Source organism: Schistocerca piceifrons, chromosome 8 (assembly GCF_021461385.2).
Source record: "Schistocerca piceifrons isolate TAMUIC-IGC-003096 chromosome 8, iqSchPice1.1, whole genome shotgun sequence".
Classification (NCBI taxonomy): Eukaryota; Metazoa; Arthropoda; class Insecta; order Orthoptera; family Acrididae; genus Schistocerca; species Schistocerca piceifrons.
The window spans coordinates 66,394,337-66,413,175 of record NC_060145.1 but is presented as its reverse complement, the minus strand read 5'-3'; the positions used below and the strand labels follow the sequence as shown (position 1 = coordinate 66,413,175).

Below are 18,839 nucleotides of genomic sequence, written 5' to 3'. Positions count from 1 at the left end.
CAGAAATGGCAACTCTGGAGGCGATCTGTTCAACAGTCATTCGGCGATCCCCTAAAACAATTATCTCCACTTTCTCGATCATGTCGTCAGACCATCTTGTGCGAGCCCGAGGTTGTTTCGGTTTGTTGTCACACGATGTTCTGCCTTCATTAAACTGTCGCACCCATGAACGCACTTTCGACACATCCATAACTCCATCACCACATGTCTCCTTCAACTGTTGATGAATTTCAATTGGTTTCACACCACGCAAATTCAGAAAACGAATGATTGCACGCTGTCCAAGTAAGGAAAACGTCGCCATTTTAAGTATTTAAAACAGTTCTCATTCTCGCCGCTGGCGGTAAAATTCCATCTGCCGTACGGTGCTGCCATCTCTGGGACGTATTGACAATGAACGCGGCCTGATTTTAAATCAACGCGCATGTTTCTTTCTCTTTCCAGTCCGGAGAAAAAAAATCGGAGGCCTTAGAACTTGAATGCAGCTCGTAATAAGCGGAGCTGAGACGAATGGCAAATCATCCAGCGCGGGCTGTTCCAACCCTGCTCCAGGGAGCAGGAGCGCTCCGGAGCGCTCATTGCGGCAGCTCGGAGCCTGCGTGGAGGGGGAAGCGAACTCACTGCGCCCTGGCCGCATGCAGCCGCAACTGACGCAATAATCCGTGTTCAGTGACAGCTATGACTAGTCGCGGGAGCCCTGTACCTCTATTGGAGGATACCTTTCTATTCATTGAGAGGGATGGTCGTCCACAGTGTCTTATATGTCATAAAGTATTTTATTATGCGAAGAGGTACAATACACAACGACATTATGCACGTCTTCACGCAGCGCACTACGATCAGGGAGAAGGGTCAGGGACGAATTCGGGAAAGACATTTTGACTCTTCATTATTCTATTCACCAAGAGGCACTGTGTGCTGAAACAGTAGAGCTAGATGGCGCAGTGAAAGATGTCGTGAAATGTGTGAATTTTGTGCAGCGTCACAGTATGAATCATCGCCAATTCAAAGGATTCCTGAAAGATATGGAAGCGGAGTATGGGGGTATGCCTTACCATGGTACAGTTAGTTGGTTGAGTCGGGGAAAAGTTCTTGATGTTTTCTTTGCCATTCGTGAGGAAAGGTCCCTTTTTCTCGAAATGAAAGGGGAAGAAATGCGTTGTCTGAAAGATATAAAATGGATATCAGACCTGGTTCTACAAAACGTTGGATTTGTCATGATGTTATCGTTCATTACAGCAAAAAACATTTCCCAAGCTTCACAACAGTGCCACTCAGATCATGTGCATGTTTGGATCTACGTGTTGTTGTGAGCACCTTTTCTCAGCAATGAAAAGAGTAGAAAGTAAGGAATGATCGTTTCTTCAGGATGCAACAATGAAGGCCATCCTTCGCATTACCACTGCGAACACTTTGACAACTGATATTGCCGATCTTGTAATGAAAAGAAAATGTGAAGCTACAGAGGCCCAATAAATGTAATATGCAATTTCTTGTAAAACAGTTGTTTCTTATTTATTTCCTGAACATCGTATTTCCTTGTGTAGCATGTCACCACGTCTTAGCAGTTAAGAGTATGACACAGCTGGCACATCAAAACGCTTGCCTTGCCGCCTGCCTCAGCCAGCCATGCCACGTGCCGGCCCACTTGAATGGTCACAGCGAGCGGCACGGCTCCCTGGAGCAGGGAGCGCTCTGCGGCTCACAACGGAGCCGACGAGCTGGAACAGCATGATCCAGCGGCTACACTGGCCACAAATGGGGAAATCTGCTGACATCAGAGACTGTGACAGAGGGCCGATTTTTACGGCCCGGCGCCTGGGAACGAGTATGTCGGTAACGGTGACGTCGGTCAGCTGTTCGCGTGCTACTGTCACGAGCATCTACATAACGTGGTTTGAAGGACGGTGGTACTACCAGTAGGTGACGATGTGTTCGGTGTTCAAGCTTTGTCACACAACATGGAATACGGAGGCTTGCCCGCTCTGTGAAGAAGCATAGGTAGACATCTGTGACAGATATGGCGACAGAGTAGAGTGCTGTGTCTCAGAGTACATCGCTCAGAACGCACAGTTGAACGTGGGCTCCACAGAAAATGTCCCCTGCGTGTTGCCATGTTGACCCAGCGGTAACTGTCTGTCTCAAAAGGGCAGAATCTTGCTATGGTGGTTTGGAGGAGCATGATAGTGAATACACGTTGACGTCTGACCAAATTTGTCTGGTCGGAACCCAGTGGGATACATTTGGAATGCTGTCTGATGCTGTCCGCGCCCTCGAATCGCTAACCTCTAATTTACTTGAAATGCATGATCTGTGTGACGGCATACACATACTGCCAGAAACCTACCAACCTCCACCATCATTTGTGCACATTTTAAGGAATTTTTCGCATGTGAAACTGACGTGACATATACAGCGTGTTACAAAAAGGTACGGCCAAACATTCAGGAAACATTCCTCACACACAAATAAAGAAAAGATGTTATGTGGACATGTGTCCGGAAACGCTTAATTTCCATGTTAGAACTTATTTTAGTTTCGTCAGTATCTACTGTACTTTCTCGATTCACCGCCAGTTGGCCCAATTGAAGGGAGGTAATGTTGACTTCGGTGCTTGTGTTGACATGCGACTCATTGCTCTACAGTACTAGCATCAAGCACATCAGTACGTAGCATCAACAGGTTAGTGTTCATCACGAACGTGGTTTTGCAGTCAGTGCAATGTTTACAAATGCGGAGTTGGCAGATGCCCATTTGGTGTATTGATTAGCACGGGGCAATAGCCGTGGCGCGGTACGTTTGTATCGAGACAGATTTCCAGAACGAAGGTGTCCCGACAGGAAGACGTTCGAAGCAATTGATCGGCGTCTTAGGGAGCACGGAACATTCCAGCCTATGACTCGCGACTGGGGAAGACCTAGAACGACGAGGACACCTGCAATGGACGAGGCAATTCTTCCTGCAGTTGACGATAATCCTAATGTCAGTGTCAGAGAAGTAGCTGCTCTACAAGGTAACGTTGACCACGTCACTGTATGGAGAGTGCTACGGGAGAACCAGTTGTTTCCGTACCATGTACAGCGTGTCTTGATTGGGCCCCATGTTCTTCCACCTACGCTCAATGGAGCACGTTATCGTGATTTCATACGGGATTCTCTACCTGTGCTGCTAGAACATGTGTCTTTACAAGTACGACACAACATGTGGTTCATGCACGATGGAGCTCCTGCACATTTCAGTCGAAGTGTTCGTACGCTTCTCAACAACAGATTCGGTGACCGATGGATTGGTAGAGGCGGACCAATTCCATGGCCTCCACATTCTCCTGACCTCAACCCTCTTGACTTTCATTTATGGGGGCATTTGAAAGCTCTTGTCTGCGCAACCCCGGTACCAAATGTAGAGACTCTTCGTGCTCGTACTGTGGACGGCTGTCATACAATACGCCATTCTCCAGGGCTGCATCAGTGCATCAGGGATTCCATGCGACGGAGGATGGATGCATGTATCCTCGCTAACGGAGGACATTTTGAACATTCCTTGTAACAAAGTGTTTGAAGTCACGCTGGTACGTTCTGTTCCTGTGTGTTTCCATTCCATGATTAATGTGATTTGAAGAGCTCTAACATGGAAAGTAAGCGTTTCCGGACACATGTCCACATAACATATTTTCTTTCTTTGTGTGTGAGGAATGTTTCCTGAAAGTTTGGCCGTACCTTTTTGTAACACCCTGTATACCTAATGGTCGAGGCCCACAAGAAAGACATGCCGCGGCGCGTTCGTCACGAAGGTAGGCCTGAGCTCGTTCGCTCCACTTGTAACGTGCGGTTTTGCTTATTCTAGAATTGACAACAACTGTGTAAGATGAAATGACAAGATTAATGACGCAATTTTTCTCACAAAATTACACGATTTTACACAGTTTTCAACTTGACAACATAGAAACAGCGCAATGGATAATACATCTTGCCAACATCAAAAAGTGGAATAATTTTATACACAACAATGTGAAATATTAACTCTCTGAAAAAACATTAATCCTAAACACAATATTATGAAAGTTTAATTTGAATTTTCTTTACAAAATTGTTCCTACATGTAAGTTATGATGTTGGTCAGTACTATGAGAATCGTCCGATTCCAGTTCAAAGTTCGGTACTATTTAGGATGACGATCAAGTCTACAGTGGATGGTTAGTTATGTGACAAATTTGAGCGCAAGATTACCCAAGGCCGCTCGAGTATACAGTGGATGCAAGCTGGTGAACCAACAGAGTTTACGCCTCTGTGTGCGGTATTTACCTTAAGCTGTGAAGTGCTGCTGTCTGCAAGGCCGCTCTCTCCCACTTCTCCCGCTGAAATTCCTGTAAAACTAATCTGACCTTTGCTGAACTTTCCAGCAGAAACTTTCCCTATGTTTCTCGTTATGCGAGAACACATGTAATCATCCCTAGTCTTTGTAGGTACATGCGATTGGTTGGAACAGCATGCATATTATAATGCCCTTTCAGTTCTCACAAGAACAATTAACTAATTTGGCTGGTATGTTTCTCCACAGTTGGAGCTAAAAATTGCTACAGCTAATTTGTAGCTAGAGTGCAGTCGCTGTGAACGCAGTCTCCACACAAATTTCTTCTCTGTGTCGTACGGATCGTTAAGTGCTCCGTTCTGCACTTGACGCCACATCAGAGAAGAGTCACCCCAAAAATTTCTCCCTTGTCCTACTCATGGCAGAACTGCCTCCCTCCACTTGGGTTCCTTCTTCACGTCACAGCTTTTTTTTGGACCAATAGGAGCATTCCTCTTACTTTGTAGAAACTCTATCTACCAATCGCAATGTCCCTTCTATTAAACTGTGTCGAAACTTCAGTATTTTTCTCCTTCCTAGTGCGTTTCCGCCAATCGGACGTTCTGTGCCCCTTCTAGACCGCGAAAGTACATTGACCTTTCTGTGTGTCGCACTCGCTGGACGAAATGCGTCACTGACTTCCATTCGTATCCCGTTGGAATTCTGAAACGCAGCTTTATAAAGCTTTTTCTCTGTCCCTTGTGCAGATGTGCCGCTACACGCATTCCTCCGGCCTGAATCACCTGGCCTGGAGTCGCTGACCTTCCTCCTGCCACCCCTTTAAGTGGTTTCCGTCGAAACACGCCTTTTCTATGCCGTTGTATGGCTGGCTTTTCAAAACTAAAAGCGACTTGCGTTGCTTGTTCCACCTTCCACTCAAAGACATGCATTGTATAGGAATGGTGTATTAATTACTGTCAATTGGCTGTCATCCATTTTAGCATTCCATACTGATGGGCAAATGTTCTCATAACCGCCGAATTACGTTAGGTATCTTCACCTTCTCTTTGTGATGTATAAAGGTCTCATGTAAGGTGTGAATCTGACCATTTATTCTGCCACCTTACACCTTACACACTCTGCAGGCAAAATGCATTTCTGAACCTTTTAATTCACAACTGGGTGTGTACGTGCTAACGAGAATTGCATCTTCTACTGGAATCTTCTATTATGAGGTCTTACTGATTACTAGTCATACAACAAAGTTTAAGATCAATTTTCGACACAAATGGTATAACAGCTTGCTTGTAGCGTTTAGTCTCTTCTGGTTAACAGTCCACATATCATTCAAGATTTGGGGCCTTATGCAACAGATAATCATTTGGGAATGATTTCAATTTTATTTATACCAGAGTATAACTGTAATAAATTACTGGTAGGCTTCCTATGATTGTAGGAGTAATAACAATTATGCTCCATAATAGTGGCTTCTAGTAGAAGATGCAATTCTTGTTTGTACACACACACCTGAGTTACGAGTTAACAGGTGTAGAAACACAGTTTGTCTGCAGAGTTGAGCGAGTTCAGCCTACCTTTGTGACGTACGCACTGCGGTCTGTCTTTTTCGTGGGCCTCGCTTACGGGCCAAATACATAGGATCTGATGCATAATGTGCGCGGTTCATGGCGTGCTCAGCTAGCTCTGACCACTCAGCTCCAAGTTTACACTAGTGCCACCAGCTGGTAGCACAGTGCAGCAGACTTTTATCCCCATTCGTTTGACATAAATCCTGCTACACAGTAGCATACTCCTTAGATATGCCAATTCACTTACTGTATGGTAATATTAGATTGGATATCAGTATATGTTACATATATACTGATAGAAAAACCAATTTTTTGGGATTTTGAATGAGCTACACTATATTAAGTTTTGGACTTTATCAAAGAGGCGCTGAGAACCATAAAGTACATCATTGTCGATTGCGAGACTGTAGCATTTATTAATGCTTCTGATAATTGTTGATCTTACGGTTGGTCAGGTTCAGCTTTACTGTAGGCCCAAACTGTACATACTCGTATATATGAACATCCATGAAAAACTATCTCACTGGTGTCTCTAAGATTCACGTAAGTGTGTGGCCGAAGAAGGTGCACTTTTGGGCATTAGTGGCTCCCTGCGCCTCATTTGTATTCTAGTCAAGTGACCATGTTGGTACAGAGTACTACTTGAATTTAATCATTTCCGCAGATGGCAGTTTGTGTTTGAAGTTAGCTGTTTATTGTACAGGAATAGGAAATCCTGTGCAGTGTCAGTATGAACTCTGCTGAGTAAGTTGTAAGAACTAACAGAAACGAAAATGACAAGGAAAAGTTAGCCGCAAAGGAACTGGGGCCTCCCAGAGCTGATCCGTTGTCTGAGGAAGTGACAAAATCAAATAAGTGTGACTACTAGCGAACATTTAACATAGAAGTGTGTAAATAAGCGTAAGCTGTCATGTGAGACATGTAAGAATGTCTGATTTTCAGCCCAAAAGTTAATTTGTCAACTAATATGAAAGTTAACCCCATTGGGACTATATACAGGGTGATTCAAAAAGAATACCACAACTTTAAAAATGTGTATTTAATGAAAGAAACATAATATAACCTTCTGTTACACATCATTACAAAGAGTATTTAAAATGGTTTTTTTTTCACTCAAAAACAAGTTCAGAGATGTTCAATATGGCCCCCTCCAGACACTCGAGCAATATCAACCCGATACTCCAACTCGTTCCACACTCTCTGTAGCATATCAGGCGTAACAGTTTGGATAGCTGCTGTTATTTCTCGTTTCAAATCATCAATGGTGGCTGGAAGAGGTGGCCGAAACACCATATCCTTAACATACCCCCATAAGAAAAAATCGCAGGGGGTAAGATCAAGGCTTCTTGGAGGCCAGTGATGAAGTGCTCTGTCACGGGCTGCCTGGCGGCCGATCCATCTTATCAGCTGCAGACAGTGCTTGAACCAATTTCAGACGATAAGGTTTCATAACTAACCTTTTTCGTAGGACTCTCCATACAGTTGATTGTGGAATTTGCAGCTCTCTGCTAACTCTGCGAGTCGATTTTCCTGGGCTGCGAACAAATGCTTGCTGGATGCGTGCTACATTTTCATCACTCGTTCTCGGCCGTCCAGAACTTTTCCCTTTGCACAAACACCCATTCTCTGTAAACTGTTTATACCAACGTTTAATACACCACGTATCAGGAGGTTTAACACCATACTTCGTTCGAAATGCACGCTGAACAACTGTCGTCGATTCACTTCTGCCGTACTCAACAACACAAAAAGCTTTCTGTTGAGCGGTCGCCATCTTAGCATCAACTGACGCTGACGCCTAGTCAACAGCGCCTCAAGTGAACAAATGTACAACTAAATGAAACTTTATAGCTCCCTTAATTCGCCGACAGATAGTGCTTAGCTCTGCCTTTTGTCGTTGCAGAGTTTTAAATTCCTAAAGTTGTGGTATTCTTTTTGAATCACCCTGTATAATGACTGAGAATGTACACAAAATTTAGTTTACTGTTTGGACTCTGCTACTCACTCCAACTGCCATCTAGTGGCAGCTTCAAACTGGGCAGGTCAGATTGTCCAGTATAGTCTGCTCCCTGTCAGAAGAATTTGCAACCTACGTGCGGAAGTGGACCTCCACGGTCCTTTGTGCACGCAGGTAGGATTAGCCGTTGTAACGGCCAAGCAGGTAGCTGCGAGACCCCGTAGCAGACAGGCGTGTATGTCTTTCAGCTAAGCCAGGAGCCGCAGTTGGCGCGCTGCCTGTGCAAGTTGTAAAGTTTAATGTAATAAATACTTAATGAGAGAAAACTTGTTCTGTCTAGTTATTGTGAGTGGAAACAAGGGGAGGACAGTAAGTCCTCTCGCACTATACATTCACACTCCAATGAGCCACCACGGGAAGAAGAGCCCGCGCGCACATTTTTTGGTCCTCCGGGCCGGATATACAGTGACCACGCGGGATTTACGTTCGCGCGGATTTGTTTTCCGGTATTTGTGAACTTCTAAAAAACCACGTGTGAGCTGCGCACCTTATCGGTTTCGTTGTTGACTGCTATCAATTGTCCCAAGGCCTGTTCGGGACTTCGACAATAACAGCCTTAACAACGGCGATCGGGGACATATTTGTGAACATTTAATGTGTCTCTAATTCAAAAGCGAGAGGCTCAGCATCATCGGTGACGTCACCTCCTGCTCCCGCCGAAACTTGGCGCCGTCGGAGACTGCAGCGCCTGCCACGCCAGCTGCCAGTGCCCGTGACCGTGACACCGCTGCTGTTCCTGTCCGCACTGCCTCGTACTGCCGCTGCAACCTGGTAAGTACAACTGTTGGCTTCCTACTATCATCTTCCTGGTCCTAAAATGGAGCCCTCAGAGAAAACAAAATTAGTCAAGCAGAGAGGTGTAGCAAAGGCCGCTCTCCCGCGCTCAGCGAGCTTTGTACAGTCTGCAGACAGTGCCAGCATCGAAATGTTGGAATCAAAATTAAGTCGATTGACTCGGATTCAGACTGATTTTGAGTCGTCTCAAACACGGCTGGAAACTGAAGACGAATCAGCAGATCATAGTAAGGACAGGGCAGAATTCGAGGATTCGTGAGACTTTGTTGAATCCACCATCAAGGGTTCAATGAAGAGGTACACCCAACTTCCGCAGCCTTTGGGCTCGAATCCATCAGGCAGTGTCAGTTCTTTGAAACTACCCGCTATTAACTTGCCAAATTTTGAAGGTGACTACCTTAAGTGGTCATCATACAGGCATACGTTTTTGAGTCTCATCATGAATAACAATTCAATTGATGACGTTCAAAAACTTCACTACCTTAATTTGTCTTTGCGAGGTGAAGCTAAAGACCTTTTGAAACATATACCTGTCACAGCAGGAAATCTAGCGATAGCCTGGGGACTTATTACGCAGAGGTATAATAACCCAAAAATAATTGCAGCCAGACATGCTAAGGCTTTCTTGGCCTTGCCTACAGTCGGCCATGGCGCAGCGAGCGATTATAGGCAACTAATTAATCACGTATGCAGCCATTTGAAGGCCTTAGAAGCTCTCAAACCTGATGTTGCACTTCGTGAAATTTTTTCGGAAGTCCGTGGCCTGGCTCAAATGATGCGTGGTGGCAATGGTCAGGAGAGCCATGTCGACGCAGACCTCACTTCTCCAACCTGACTGCACTAGTGCCACATTGCAACTCCCCGACTGACAGGTCTGGACTGCACTCCAGATGCGTTCCAACTGACTGGGAGCCTGAACTTGTGACCCAAACTCCTTACGACAGACAACGAGCAGGAAGTTATAGCAGTTGAGCAAAAATACTACGAGAGTGGATATATAGATACGTGCTGTTAGCACTGCTCATGGTCAGGCAAAGCAGCAACTCAGTGACACCAGTAATTTAAATTAACGTAGTGAGGTGGAAGTACGTTAAAAACAGGGTGTTAAATACATGATGATGGGAACATGAGCCACACAGGGCTCAACTTCCACTGTATAGATACGTCCCTTCAGTCTGTCGCCCCCAGCCCAGCCTTCGGCTGGCACCAATGCAGGTATCATGACATTGTTCTGCTGGAGACTTGTCTCAATGAGGGGCTGTTCTTCTGCCTTGTACAGCTGTGGACCTGTCCAGCAAGATTTACTGAGGGATGGGATTGCTACCAATTGCTTTCAGCTCTAAACATGCCGTTTCTATGAGCTAAGACCCATAAGAATACGTCATGCTCTAAGCGCCCTACCAGGTTCCATCAACATCTGCTCAGGCCATTAACTTTCTAGAGTCTCGCTCAAGGTGCATCAGGTTGTAACAAAATCTTTGACAATTTTCCATATACAAAATATAGGTGAGAGAGTAACTTGTCCTCTCTTAATTAGATGTATTAGGAATCTTGTGCATTTGTCCAAAAAAGTTAAAAAAGCATGAAAACTCCCACTAGCACAAAAACATGGAATGGAGAGTAGTGAAAGCTTAAACATTATTTCATTCTTGCCATAAACTATAGTTAATTATGTACAAAACAACAAAATTGCACAAAAGCAATAGTTTCTTTTTTCGGGCAAGTTATTCATATTCATATTCATATTATTATTATTATTGACAATGGCTGAAGTTGTATGAAAATGTTGATAACCATAACCATTATACAGCAGGTGCTATTAATTTCACACTCTCATATTTATCTGAATTCAAAAGTTTGAGAACACCCAGAATGATTACTTATGAGCCACCACTGGTTAAGAGGCTGTCTCTGGTTCGCTTAGCGAGTACAAGGGCAGCAGCACTGTGAAGCCAAGTGCAGGGTTGGCCCAGGTGACTGACAGCATAGAGGAGTTATGTAGGAATTTTACGAAGGAAAATCAGGTAGTGAAACTGGGTGGAGCAGGGAACAGTATTGACAGGGATGGGGAATATGATGTCTGTGGTGAGACTGTAAAGATAGCTGCTCAAACTGGTGGCACTAATGTGCACTTTTAGCAACTGTTTCAGCACCATGGTCGGCCTCATCTTAATGTGGCTGTGAGGCACATTAACATGGGGCTGGGGCAGTTGCTGATGGCAGAGGGTGTGGCTCACATTTCAGTGGTGCCGGTTGGGTCCACCAATTGATCGGGTTTCACTAGATATGGCCTGCACCTCAAAAGTATGGGAAGGGGAGGCTGGCAAAGCCTATAGGTGACAGTGTAGTGGGTGGTGGTGCGAACACTGATGGAAAAAAATTTCTGTAGTAGTTAGTGTTAGAGCTGCACCTTTTTTAGACTGAAGTCAGCTGATAGGTATACCTGCTTAAAGGAAGTCCCTCTAACTAAGGGCTCACCTTCAGACAAAGTCATGTTTCCAAGTAGAGGAGGAATTAGCATATTTCATCAAAATATAAGAGGTATTAGAAATAAAGTTAGTGACTCTGAAATTATTGATATGTTGAGGCACCATTTAAATAATTTGACAATTCAGAGGCTTCCTTTACCAGGATACAGATTAGCTGGCTGTTTTTCAAGGAGTTCCTTGTGGTGTGGGGGAGTGGCTATGTATGTAAAAAACAGTATTCCATTTGAGTCCATAGACATACGACGGCACTGCACTGAACAGATATTTGAATGTTGTGTAGGGGCAGTTGAATTTAGTGAAACTAAACTTATTAATTGTTGTTGTTTATAGGTCCCCTAACTCTGACTACAGAGCATTTCTACTCAAGCTAGAGAAGGTTCTTGATACACTTTGTAGGAAGTACCAGAAATTAGTCATATGTGGTGACTTCAGTAGAAATTTTGTATATGATGGTGCAAGAAAAAGGATGTTGGTAGATCTCCTAAATACATATGATCTGATGCAGACTGTTTTTTCCAACTAGGGTGCAGGGGAACAGTAGCACAGCCATAGACAATATTTTTATTCATTCTTCATTACTAGATGGGAGTTCTGTTAGTAAAAGGGTGAATGGCCTTTCAGACCATGATGCACAAATTTTAACACTAAACGGCTTTTGTTCTCATACAAATGTCACATATAATTACAAACTATGTAGGAAACTTAATCCAACAGCAACAGAGAATTTTTTAAACCTTGTCAAGGAACAAGAGTGGCAGGATGCTTATAGTGCTGATAACATAGATGATAAATATAATGCTTCCCTTAACACATTTCAGCCGGCTGATGTGGCCGTGCGGTTTTAGGCGCTTCAGTTTCGAACTGCGCAATGGCTACAGTCGCAGGTTCGAATCCTGCCTCAGGCATTGATGTGTGTGATGTCTTTAGGTTAGTTAGGTTTAAGTAGTTCTAAGTTCTAGGGGACTGATGACCTCAGATGTTGAGTCCCATAGCGCTCAGAGCCATTTGAACCATTTGAATTGAACACATTTCTCACACTCTTTGAGGGTTGCTGTCCATTAGAATGTTCTAAATGGGGTACTAGCAGTAATAGGCAGCCCAGGTGGTTGACTAGTGAGATATGGATATCATGTAGAACAAAGTGGGAATTATATCAAAATCATAGAAGTAGTTACAATCAAGCTAGAGTAGCCCATTACAGACAGTATTGTAAGGTGCTTAAAATGTTATTAGGAAGGCAAAGAGTATGTGGTATGCAAACAGAACAGCTAATTCAAAGGATAAAATTAAACCCATGTGGTCAGTTGTGAAGGAAGTGTCTGGTCAGCAGCACAAGGTCCAAGATATAAAGTTCAGTTCGTAGTAAAAATATTTCTGCTACTGATAAATGAGATATGTGTACAGTTTCTAACAATAATTTTCTGAGGATTGCTGGTGAATTAAATAAAAAATTAGTTTCTACGGGGAGTCATATAACTCTCTTGGCAAATGCCTTTTCGAGATTGATGTCTGAAATAGTCCTCTGTGATAGTGACAAGGGTGAGATTGAGTCATTAATTAAATCACTGAAGACTAAGGACTCTCATGGTTATGATGGAGTGCCTAGCAGAATATTAAAGTACTGTGCTGGCCATGTTAGCCATGTATTTAGCCATACTTGTAATTTTTCCTATAGGAATGGTCAGTTTCCTGAACGATTTATGTACTCAGTAGTAAAGCCGCTCTATAAAAAGGGAGAAAGGGATAATGTAGATAATTTTGGACCTATTTCTATGCCATCAGTGTTTGCTAAAGTTATTGAAAATGCTGTGTATGTAAGGATAATTGATCATTTTATATCACACGATTTGCTGTCACATGAACAGTTCGGCTTTAAAACTCGTTTAACAACTGAAGGTGCTATATTCTCTTTTCTCTGTGAGATACTGTATGGGTTAAACAAAAGGTTTCGAATGCTAGGCAAATTTTTTGATTTAACTAAGGCGTTTGATTGTGTTGATCACAAAATATTGCTGCAGAAGTTGGTCCATTATGGAATATGGGGAGTAGCTCACAATGGGTTCACCTGTCACTTTAGCAACAGACAGCAAAACATCAATATACACGATGTTGAGAATGGCTGTGATGTGGAGTCTGAGTGGGGTATGGTCAAGTGGGAGATGCCCCAGGGATCAGTGTTGGGGCCACTCCTGTTCCTTATTTATATAAATGATATTCCCTCTAGTATTACGGATAACTCTAAAATATTTCTGTTTGGTGATGACACTAGCTTGGTAGTAAAGGATGTTGTGTGCAACATTGGCACGGTTTCAAAAAGTGCAGTTCATAACCTGAGCTCATGGTTCGTAGAAAATAAACTAACTCTAAATGACAGTAAGATTTAGTTTTTACAGTTTCTAACACACAATTAAACAAAAACTCATGTTTTAATTTCACAGAATGGGCATGTGATTAATGACACTGAACAGTCCAAATTTCTAGGTTTTCAGATAGATAGTAAAGTTGTTGTGGAAAGCCCATGTTCAGGATGTTATTCAAAGACTTAATGCTGCCATTTTTGCTATTCGAATGGTATCTGAAGTGAGTGATCGTTCGACACGAAAATTAGTCTATTTTGCTTATTTCCATTCGCTTTGTTGTATGGTATTATATTTTGGGGTAACTCTGCCCTTTCTAAAAGGATATTTTTGGCTCAGAAACCGGCGGTTCGGGCAATAAGTAGTGTAAGTTCATGAACCTCTTGTGGACCCCTGTTCACGGGTCTGGGTATTTTCACATTGGCCTCTCAATATATATATATATTCCTTACTGTTATTTCATGTTAAAAATATTAGCTTATTCCCAAGAATAAGCAGCTTTGACGCAGTTAATACTCGGCGGAAATCAAACCTGCCTTTGGATCGGACTTCCTTAAGTCTTGTGCAGAAAGGTGTGCAGTACACTGATGTATCCATTTTCAATAAGCCACTACTCGAATTCAAAAATCTTAGCAGTAATCCACACGCTTCCAAATCGAAACTGAAGAGTTTCTTCAAGGGTTACTCCTACTATTCTGTCAAGGATTTCCTTGAAAAATTAAGCTGATTCTTGTTGTATTGTTGATTGCGTTTACTTGAACTTATGGATTGATTTTTTTCGGGCTTATAAACATTTTATTTTTATCTATTATTACTTTTATGTTGTAATTGCATATAGTGACACGTTCCATGACCTGAACTTGGTCCTAAGGAACTTGACGTGTAAATAAATAAACTCGCCATCAACTTTCATGTCACATCTGCGACGCATTAATCCATTACACGTTCGTTTTCTTTATAAACTGTAAGCAGCCTGCTCTGGGAGAAGGAGGCTGGCCTAATCTCACCAGCCCATGCGCTAAGAGCCGATTACAAGCTTCCGCTCCCAGTATCCTTCGCTGAGGGTCCCAGAAAAACTGTGCGGTCAGTAACTGCGCATATGTTTATAAACGGCGACAGGGTTGCCCTTCCGATCGGTACAGGGACAATCAAAATAACAATGCACCTGCACGACATACCAGAGTGATACAGCACTTTTGTCGATGTGTGTTCTAGGGAGAGTAAGATTTTGTTTATAAATAGCTGCCACACATTGGTAACGAAGGTTGAGGCAGATAGCATTGTAAACTACTTCAGTTTTCTTAACACCGTGCATCGGTACTGGCGTTGCTATATTTCCCGGGACGTCCCATATTTCCGGCATGATTTTAAACGTCCCGCCGGGAAAGGCTGTGTCCCGTATTTCAGCCTTGTTTGCTATTTATTGCAAATCTTTCGCCGGTCAGCTGACAAGTACTTATTATCTACACGCGTACCACATGAGGGTACGACTAGGTTGGCGAGAAAAAAACGAACACGTATATCTTTCAGAGCGAGCTCTGATTTCCCTTATTTTATTAAGATGATCGTTTCTTCCTATGTAGGTCGGCGTCAACAAAATATTTTCGCATTCGGAGGAGAAAGTTGGTGATTGGAATTTCGTGATAATATTCTGCCGCAATGAAAAAACGCCTTTGTTTTAATGGTGCCCATCACAAATCCGGTATCATGTCAGTGACACTCACTCCCATATTTCGCGATAATACAAAACTTGCTGCTCTTTGTTGAACTTTCTCGATGTACTCCGTTAATCCTGTCTGGTAATGATCCCAGATGGCGCAGCAGTATTCCGAAAGAGGACGGACAAGCGTAGTGTATCCAGTCTCTTTAGTAGATCTCTTACATTTTCTAAGTTTTCTGCCAATAAAACGCAGTCTTTGATTTGCTTTCTCCACAACATTTTTATGTGTTCTTTACAATTTAAACTGTTCGTAACTGTAATTCCTAGGTATTTAGTTGAATTTACGGTCTTCAGATTTGACTGATTTATCGTGTAACCGAAGTTCAATGGATTCCTTTTAGCGTTCATGTGGATGACCTCATACTTTTTATTATTAAGGTCAATTACTAATTTTCGCATCATTCAGATATCTTTTCTAAATCTTTTGGAATTTATTTTGATTTTCTCATGAGTTTACAGGACGATAAATGACAGCAGCATCTGCAAACGAACTAAGACATCTACTCAGATTGACTCCTAAATCGTTTATGCAGTTAAGGAAGAAGAGAGGCCCATTAACACTACTTACGGGAACTAGAAATCACTTCTGTTTTAGTCGGTGACTTTCCATCAATTATTATGAATTTTGACCTCTCTCAGAAGAAACCACGGGTCCAGTCACATAACTGAGACGATATTCCATAAGCACCCAGTTTCATTACAAGCCGCTTGTGTGGTACAGTATCACAAGGCTTTTGGAAATCTAGAAATACGGAATCAATTTGAATTCCCTTGTCAACAGCTCTCAACACTTAGTGTGTGGAAAGAGCTAGCTGTGTTTCACAAGAATTCTCGAGGTAATTCGTAATGTTCGGACACAATATATGTTCCAAAATCCTGATGCACATCGACGTTAATGATATAGGCCTATAGTTACATTGCCTTTCTCGAATATTGGTGTGACCCGTGTAACTTTCCAGTCCTTGGGTATGGATGTTTCGTAGAGAGAGCGATTGTATACGATGGTTAAGTATGGAGCTATTGCATCAGCATGCTCTAAAGGGAACCTAATTGGTATACAGTGTGGACCAGAAGACTTGCTTTTATTAAGTGATTTAAATTGCTTTACTACTCCGAGGATATCAGCTTCTAAGTTACTCATGTTGGCAGCTGTTCTTGATTCGAATTATGGAATATTTACTTCGTCTTCTTTGTGAAAAAATTTCAAAAGGCTGTGTATAGTAACTCTGCTTTGGCAGCACTGTCGTCGATAGTATTTCCATTGCTATCGCGCAGAGAAGGCAGAAATTGTGTCTTGCAACTAGCCTACTTCACATACGGACAGAATCTCTTTGGATTTTCTGCTAGGTTTTGAGACAAAGTTTCGTTGTGGAAACTATTATACGCCTCTCGCTTTGATGTCCGAGCTAAATTTCCATTGTTCATTGTTTTTCTAGAACTGCCGAGTGTTGAACGTGTTACGCTTGTGAATTATTTCTAAAGCTGTAGACAAAATGAGTGATTTAAGTGACAGTGGCTCAGATAATTCGTCTAGAAGTGATGGAATACCTTCTACGAAAGCCAAAAGGCTTACTAAGTATAATCCGAATAAGGAAAATAGAAAAGAAATCTCACACAAGGCGTACTGACGCCTGTGTAATAAAGATTCCTCGTGTGCTCATGGAGGCGTTGCTGATGTGAAACAACATGCTTCTACTAAGACTCACTAGACTCGTGTGTAGGCTTTCACGGCCGGCGTCTTCAGTAATTAAAACTTCCGGGCTAAGAGGCCGTGGTCCAATAGTAGAAATACTTCTCCCTGACGTTTCGTTGCCAGCTGCGGGCAACATCGTCTGAGGTGAGTCTACGACAGTCGTAGACTCACCTCAGATGATGTTGCCCGCAGCTGGCAACGAAACGTCAGGGGGAAGTATTTCTACTATTGGACCACGGCCTCTTAGCCCGGAAGTTTTAATTACTGGACTCACTAGACTGTTTGTTAGTAACAGAGCACCAAGTACCTTATCCTAATATTTCTCGAAGCGTAAACCATCCGTCTCGGAGAGGGACAAGATTACTGCTCGAAAACACGCGTCTGTTTATCATACTGTAAAGCATTATCTTAGTTACAAGGGTGTAGATTGTTCACACAAATTGTTACCATACATCTGCAGTGATTCAAAGATCGACCAAAGTTTTAGCAGCGGAAGAACAAAAGTGGAAGCTGCTGCATGCGAAGTATTGGCCAAAGAATCTATTCAAAATAATTTATGGACCATTAAAAAAAAATCTTTTCTACAGCGGCAGATGCAAGTAAGAAAAAAATCGAAAAATGTTTCCCGTTTGCTTACGCGTCTTTGATTATCATTCTGGGATTGTATATGGTCAACTGGAATTTGTAAAATGTAACGATGAACTTGTATATCAAGTTTCGAAGTTATTGAATAGCGTTTCGGCTTTCGTTGCTGGCACGTTAAAGTAAACGACGGCAGAAACCATTTCATTTATACGCTTCTGTAAGCTGAAAATGGTAAATTGTCAGAGTTGGTTTCCCCGTCCACATTCTCTACAATGCTGCAAAATACAGTACTGATAAACTGGAAGTGGATGTAGAAAATTTGATACTGCAAATATACAGTCACTTCAGTAGCTCTGCGAAACGGAGAGCGCACTTTCGACTCCAATTTGAAGCGCATGAGGTGTAAGGAAAAAAAAAACATGTGGCCACGAGATTTTTATATCTTGGTCCTGCTGTCGAAAGAGTATTAAAAATGCCCTGCACTAAAATTTCATTTTCTGGAACTCCGCGGTGAATGTCCTTGTCTCCTAGAAAAGATAATCACATGTGAAGAAGAAGAGAAAAAAAAAACTTCGGCGTTTTCGTATTTCTGTATAGCGTAATGTTTTCAGCAGAAACAACAATGAAGAAGACTGAATCAAATTCTCTGTCAGTTGTTGAGATGCATGCTGAACGGCACGGGATTCGCGAAAAGATTGAGCAAAAATTAAAAGACAATATTTTCGGAAGTAAGACACTGTGGGATTCGGCATGGGTTTCGAAAAAGACGATCGTGTGAAATCCAGTTTGCGCTATTCGTCCATGAGACTCAGAGGGCCATAGACACGAGTTCCCAGGTAGATGCCGCCTTTCTTGACTTCCGCAAGGCGTTCGATACGGTTCCCCACAATCGTTTAATGAACTAAGTAAGAGCACATGGACTATCAGACCAATTGTGTGATTGGGTTGAGGAGTTCCTATACAACAATGGAGAGAAGTCTTCCGAAGTAAGAGTGATTTCAGGTGTGCCGCAGGGGAGTGTCGTAGGACCGTTGCTATTCACAACATATATAAATGACCTTATGGATAACATCGGAAGTTCACTGAGGCTTTTTGCGGATGATGCTGTAGTATATTAAGAGGTTGTAACAATGGAAAATTGTACTGAAATGCAGGAGGATCTGCAACGAATTGACACATGGTGCATGGAATGGCAATTGAATCTCAATGTAGACAAGTGTAATGTGCTGCGAATACATAGAAAGAAAGATCCTTTATCATTCACCTACAATATAACAGGTCAGCAACTGGAAGCAGTTAATTCCATAAAT

At 42.6% G+C, this 18,839-nt stretch overlaps 1 protein-coding gene across 1 annotated transcript in view; it reads right to left on the bottom strand.

Annotated features, from left to right (window-relative positions):
* Positions 1-18,839, bottom strand: part of LOC124712080 (UDP-glucosyltransferase 2-like) — a 67,440-nt gene that overhangs the window by 21,978 nt on the left and 26,623 nt on the right. The window contains exon 4 of the mRNA XM_047242376.1: positions 8,535-8,702. Coding sequence (XP_047098332.1) covers positions 8,535-8,702 — 168 coding nt within the window. The remainder of the gene's footprint in view (positions 1-8,534; positions 8,703-18,839) is intronic.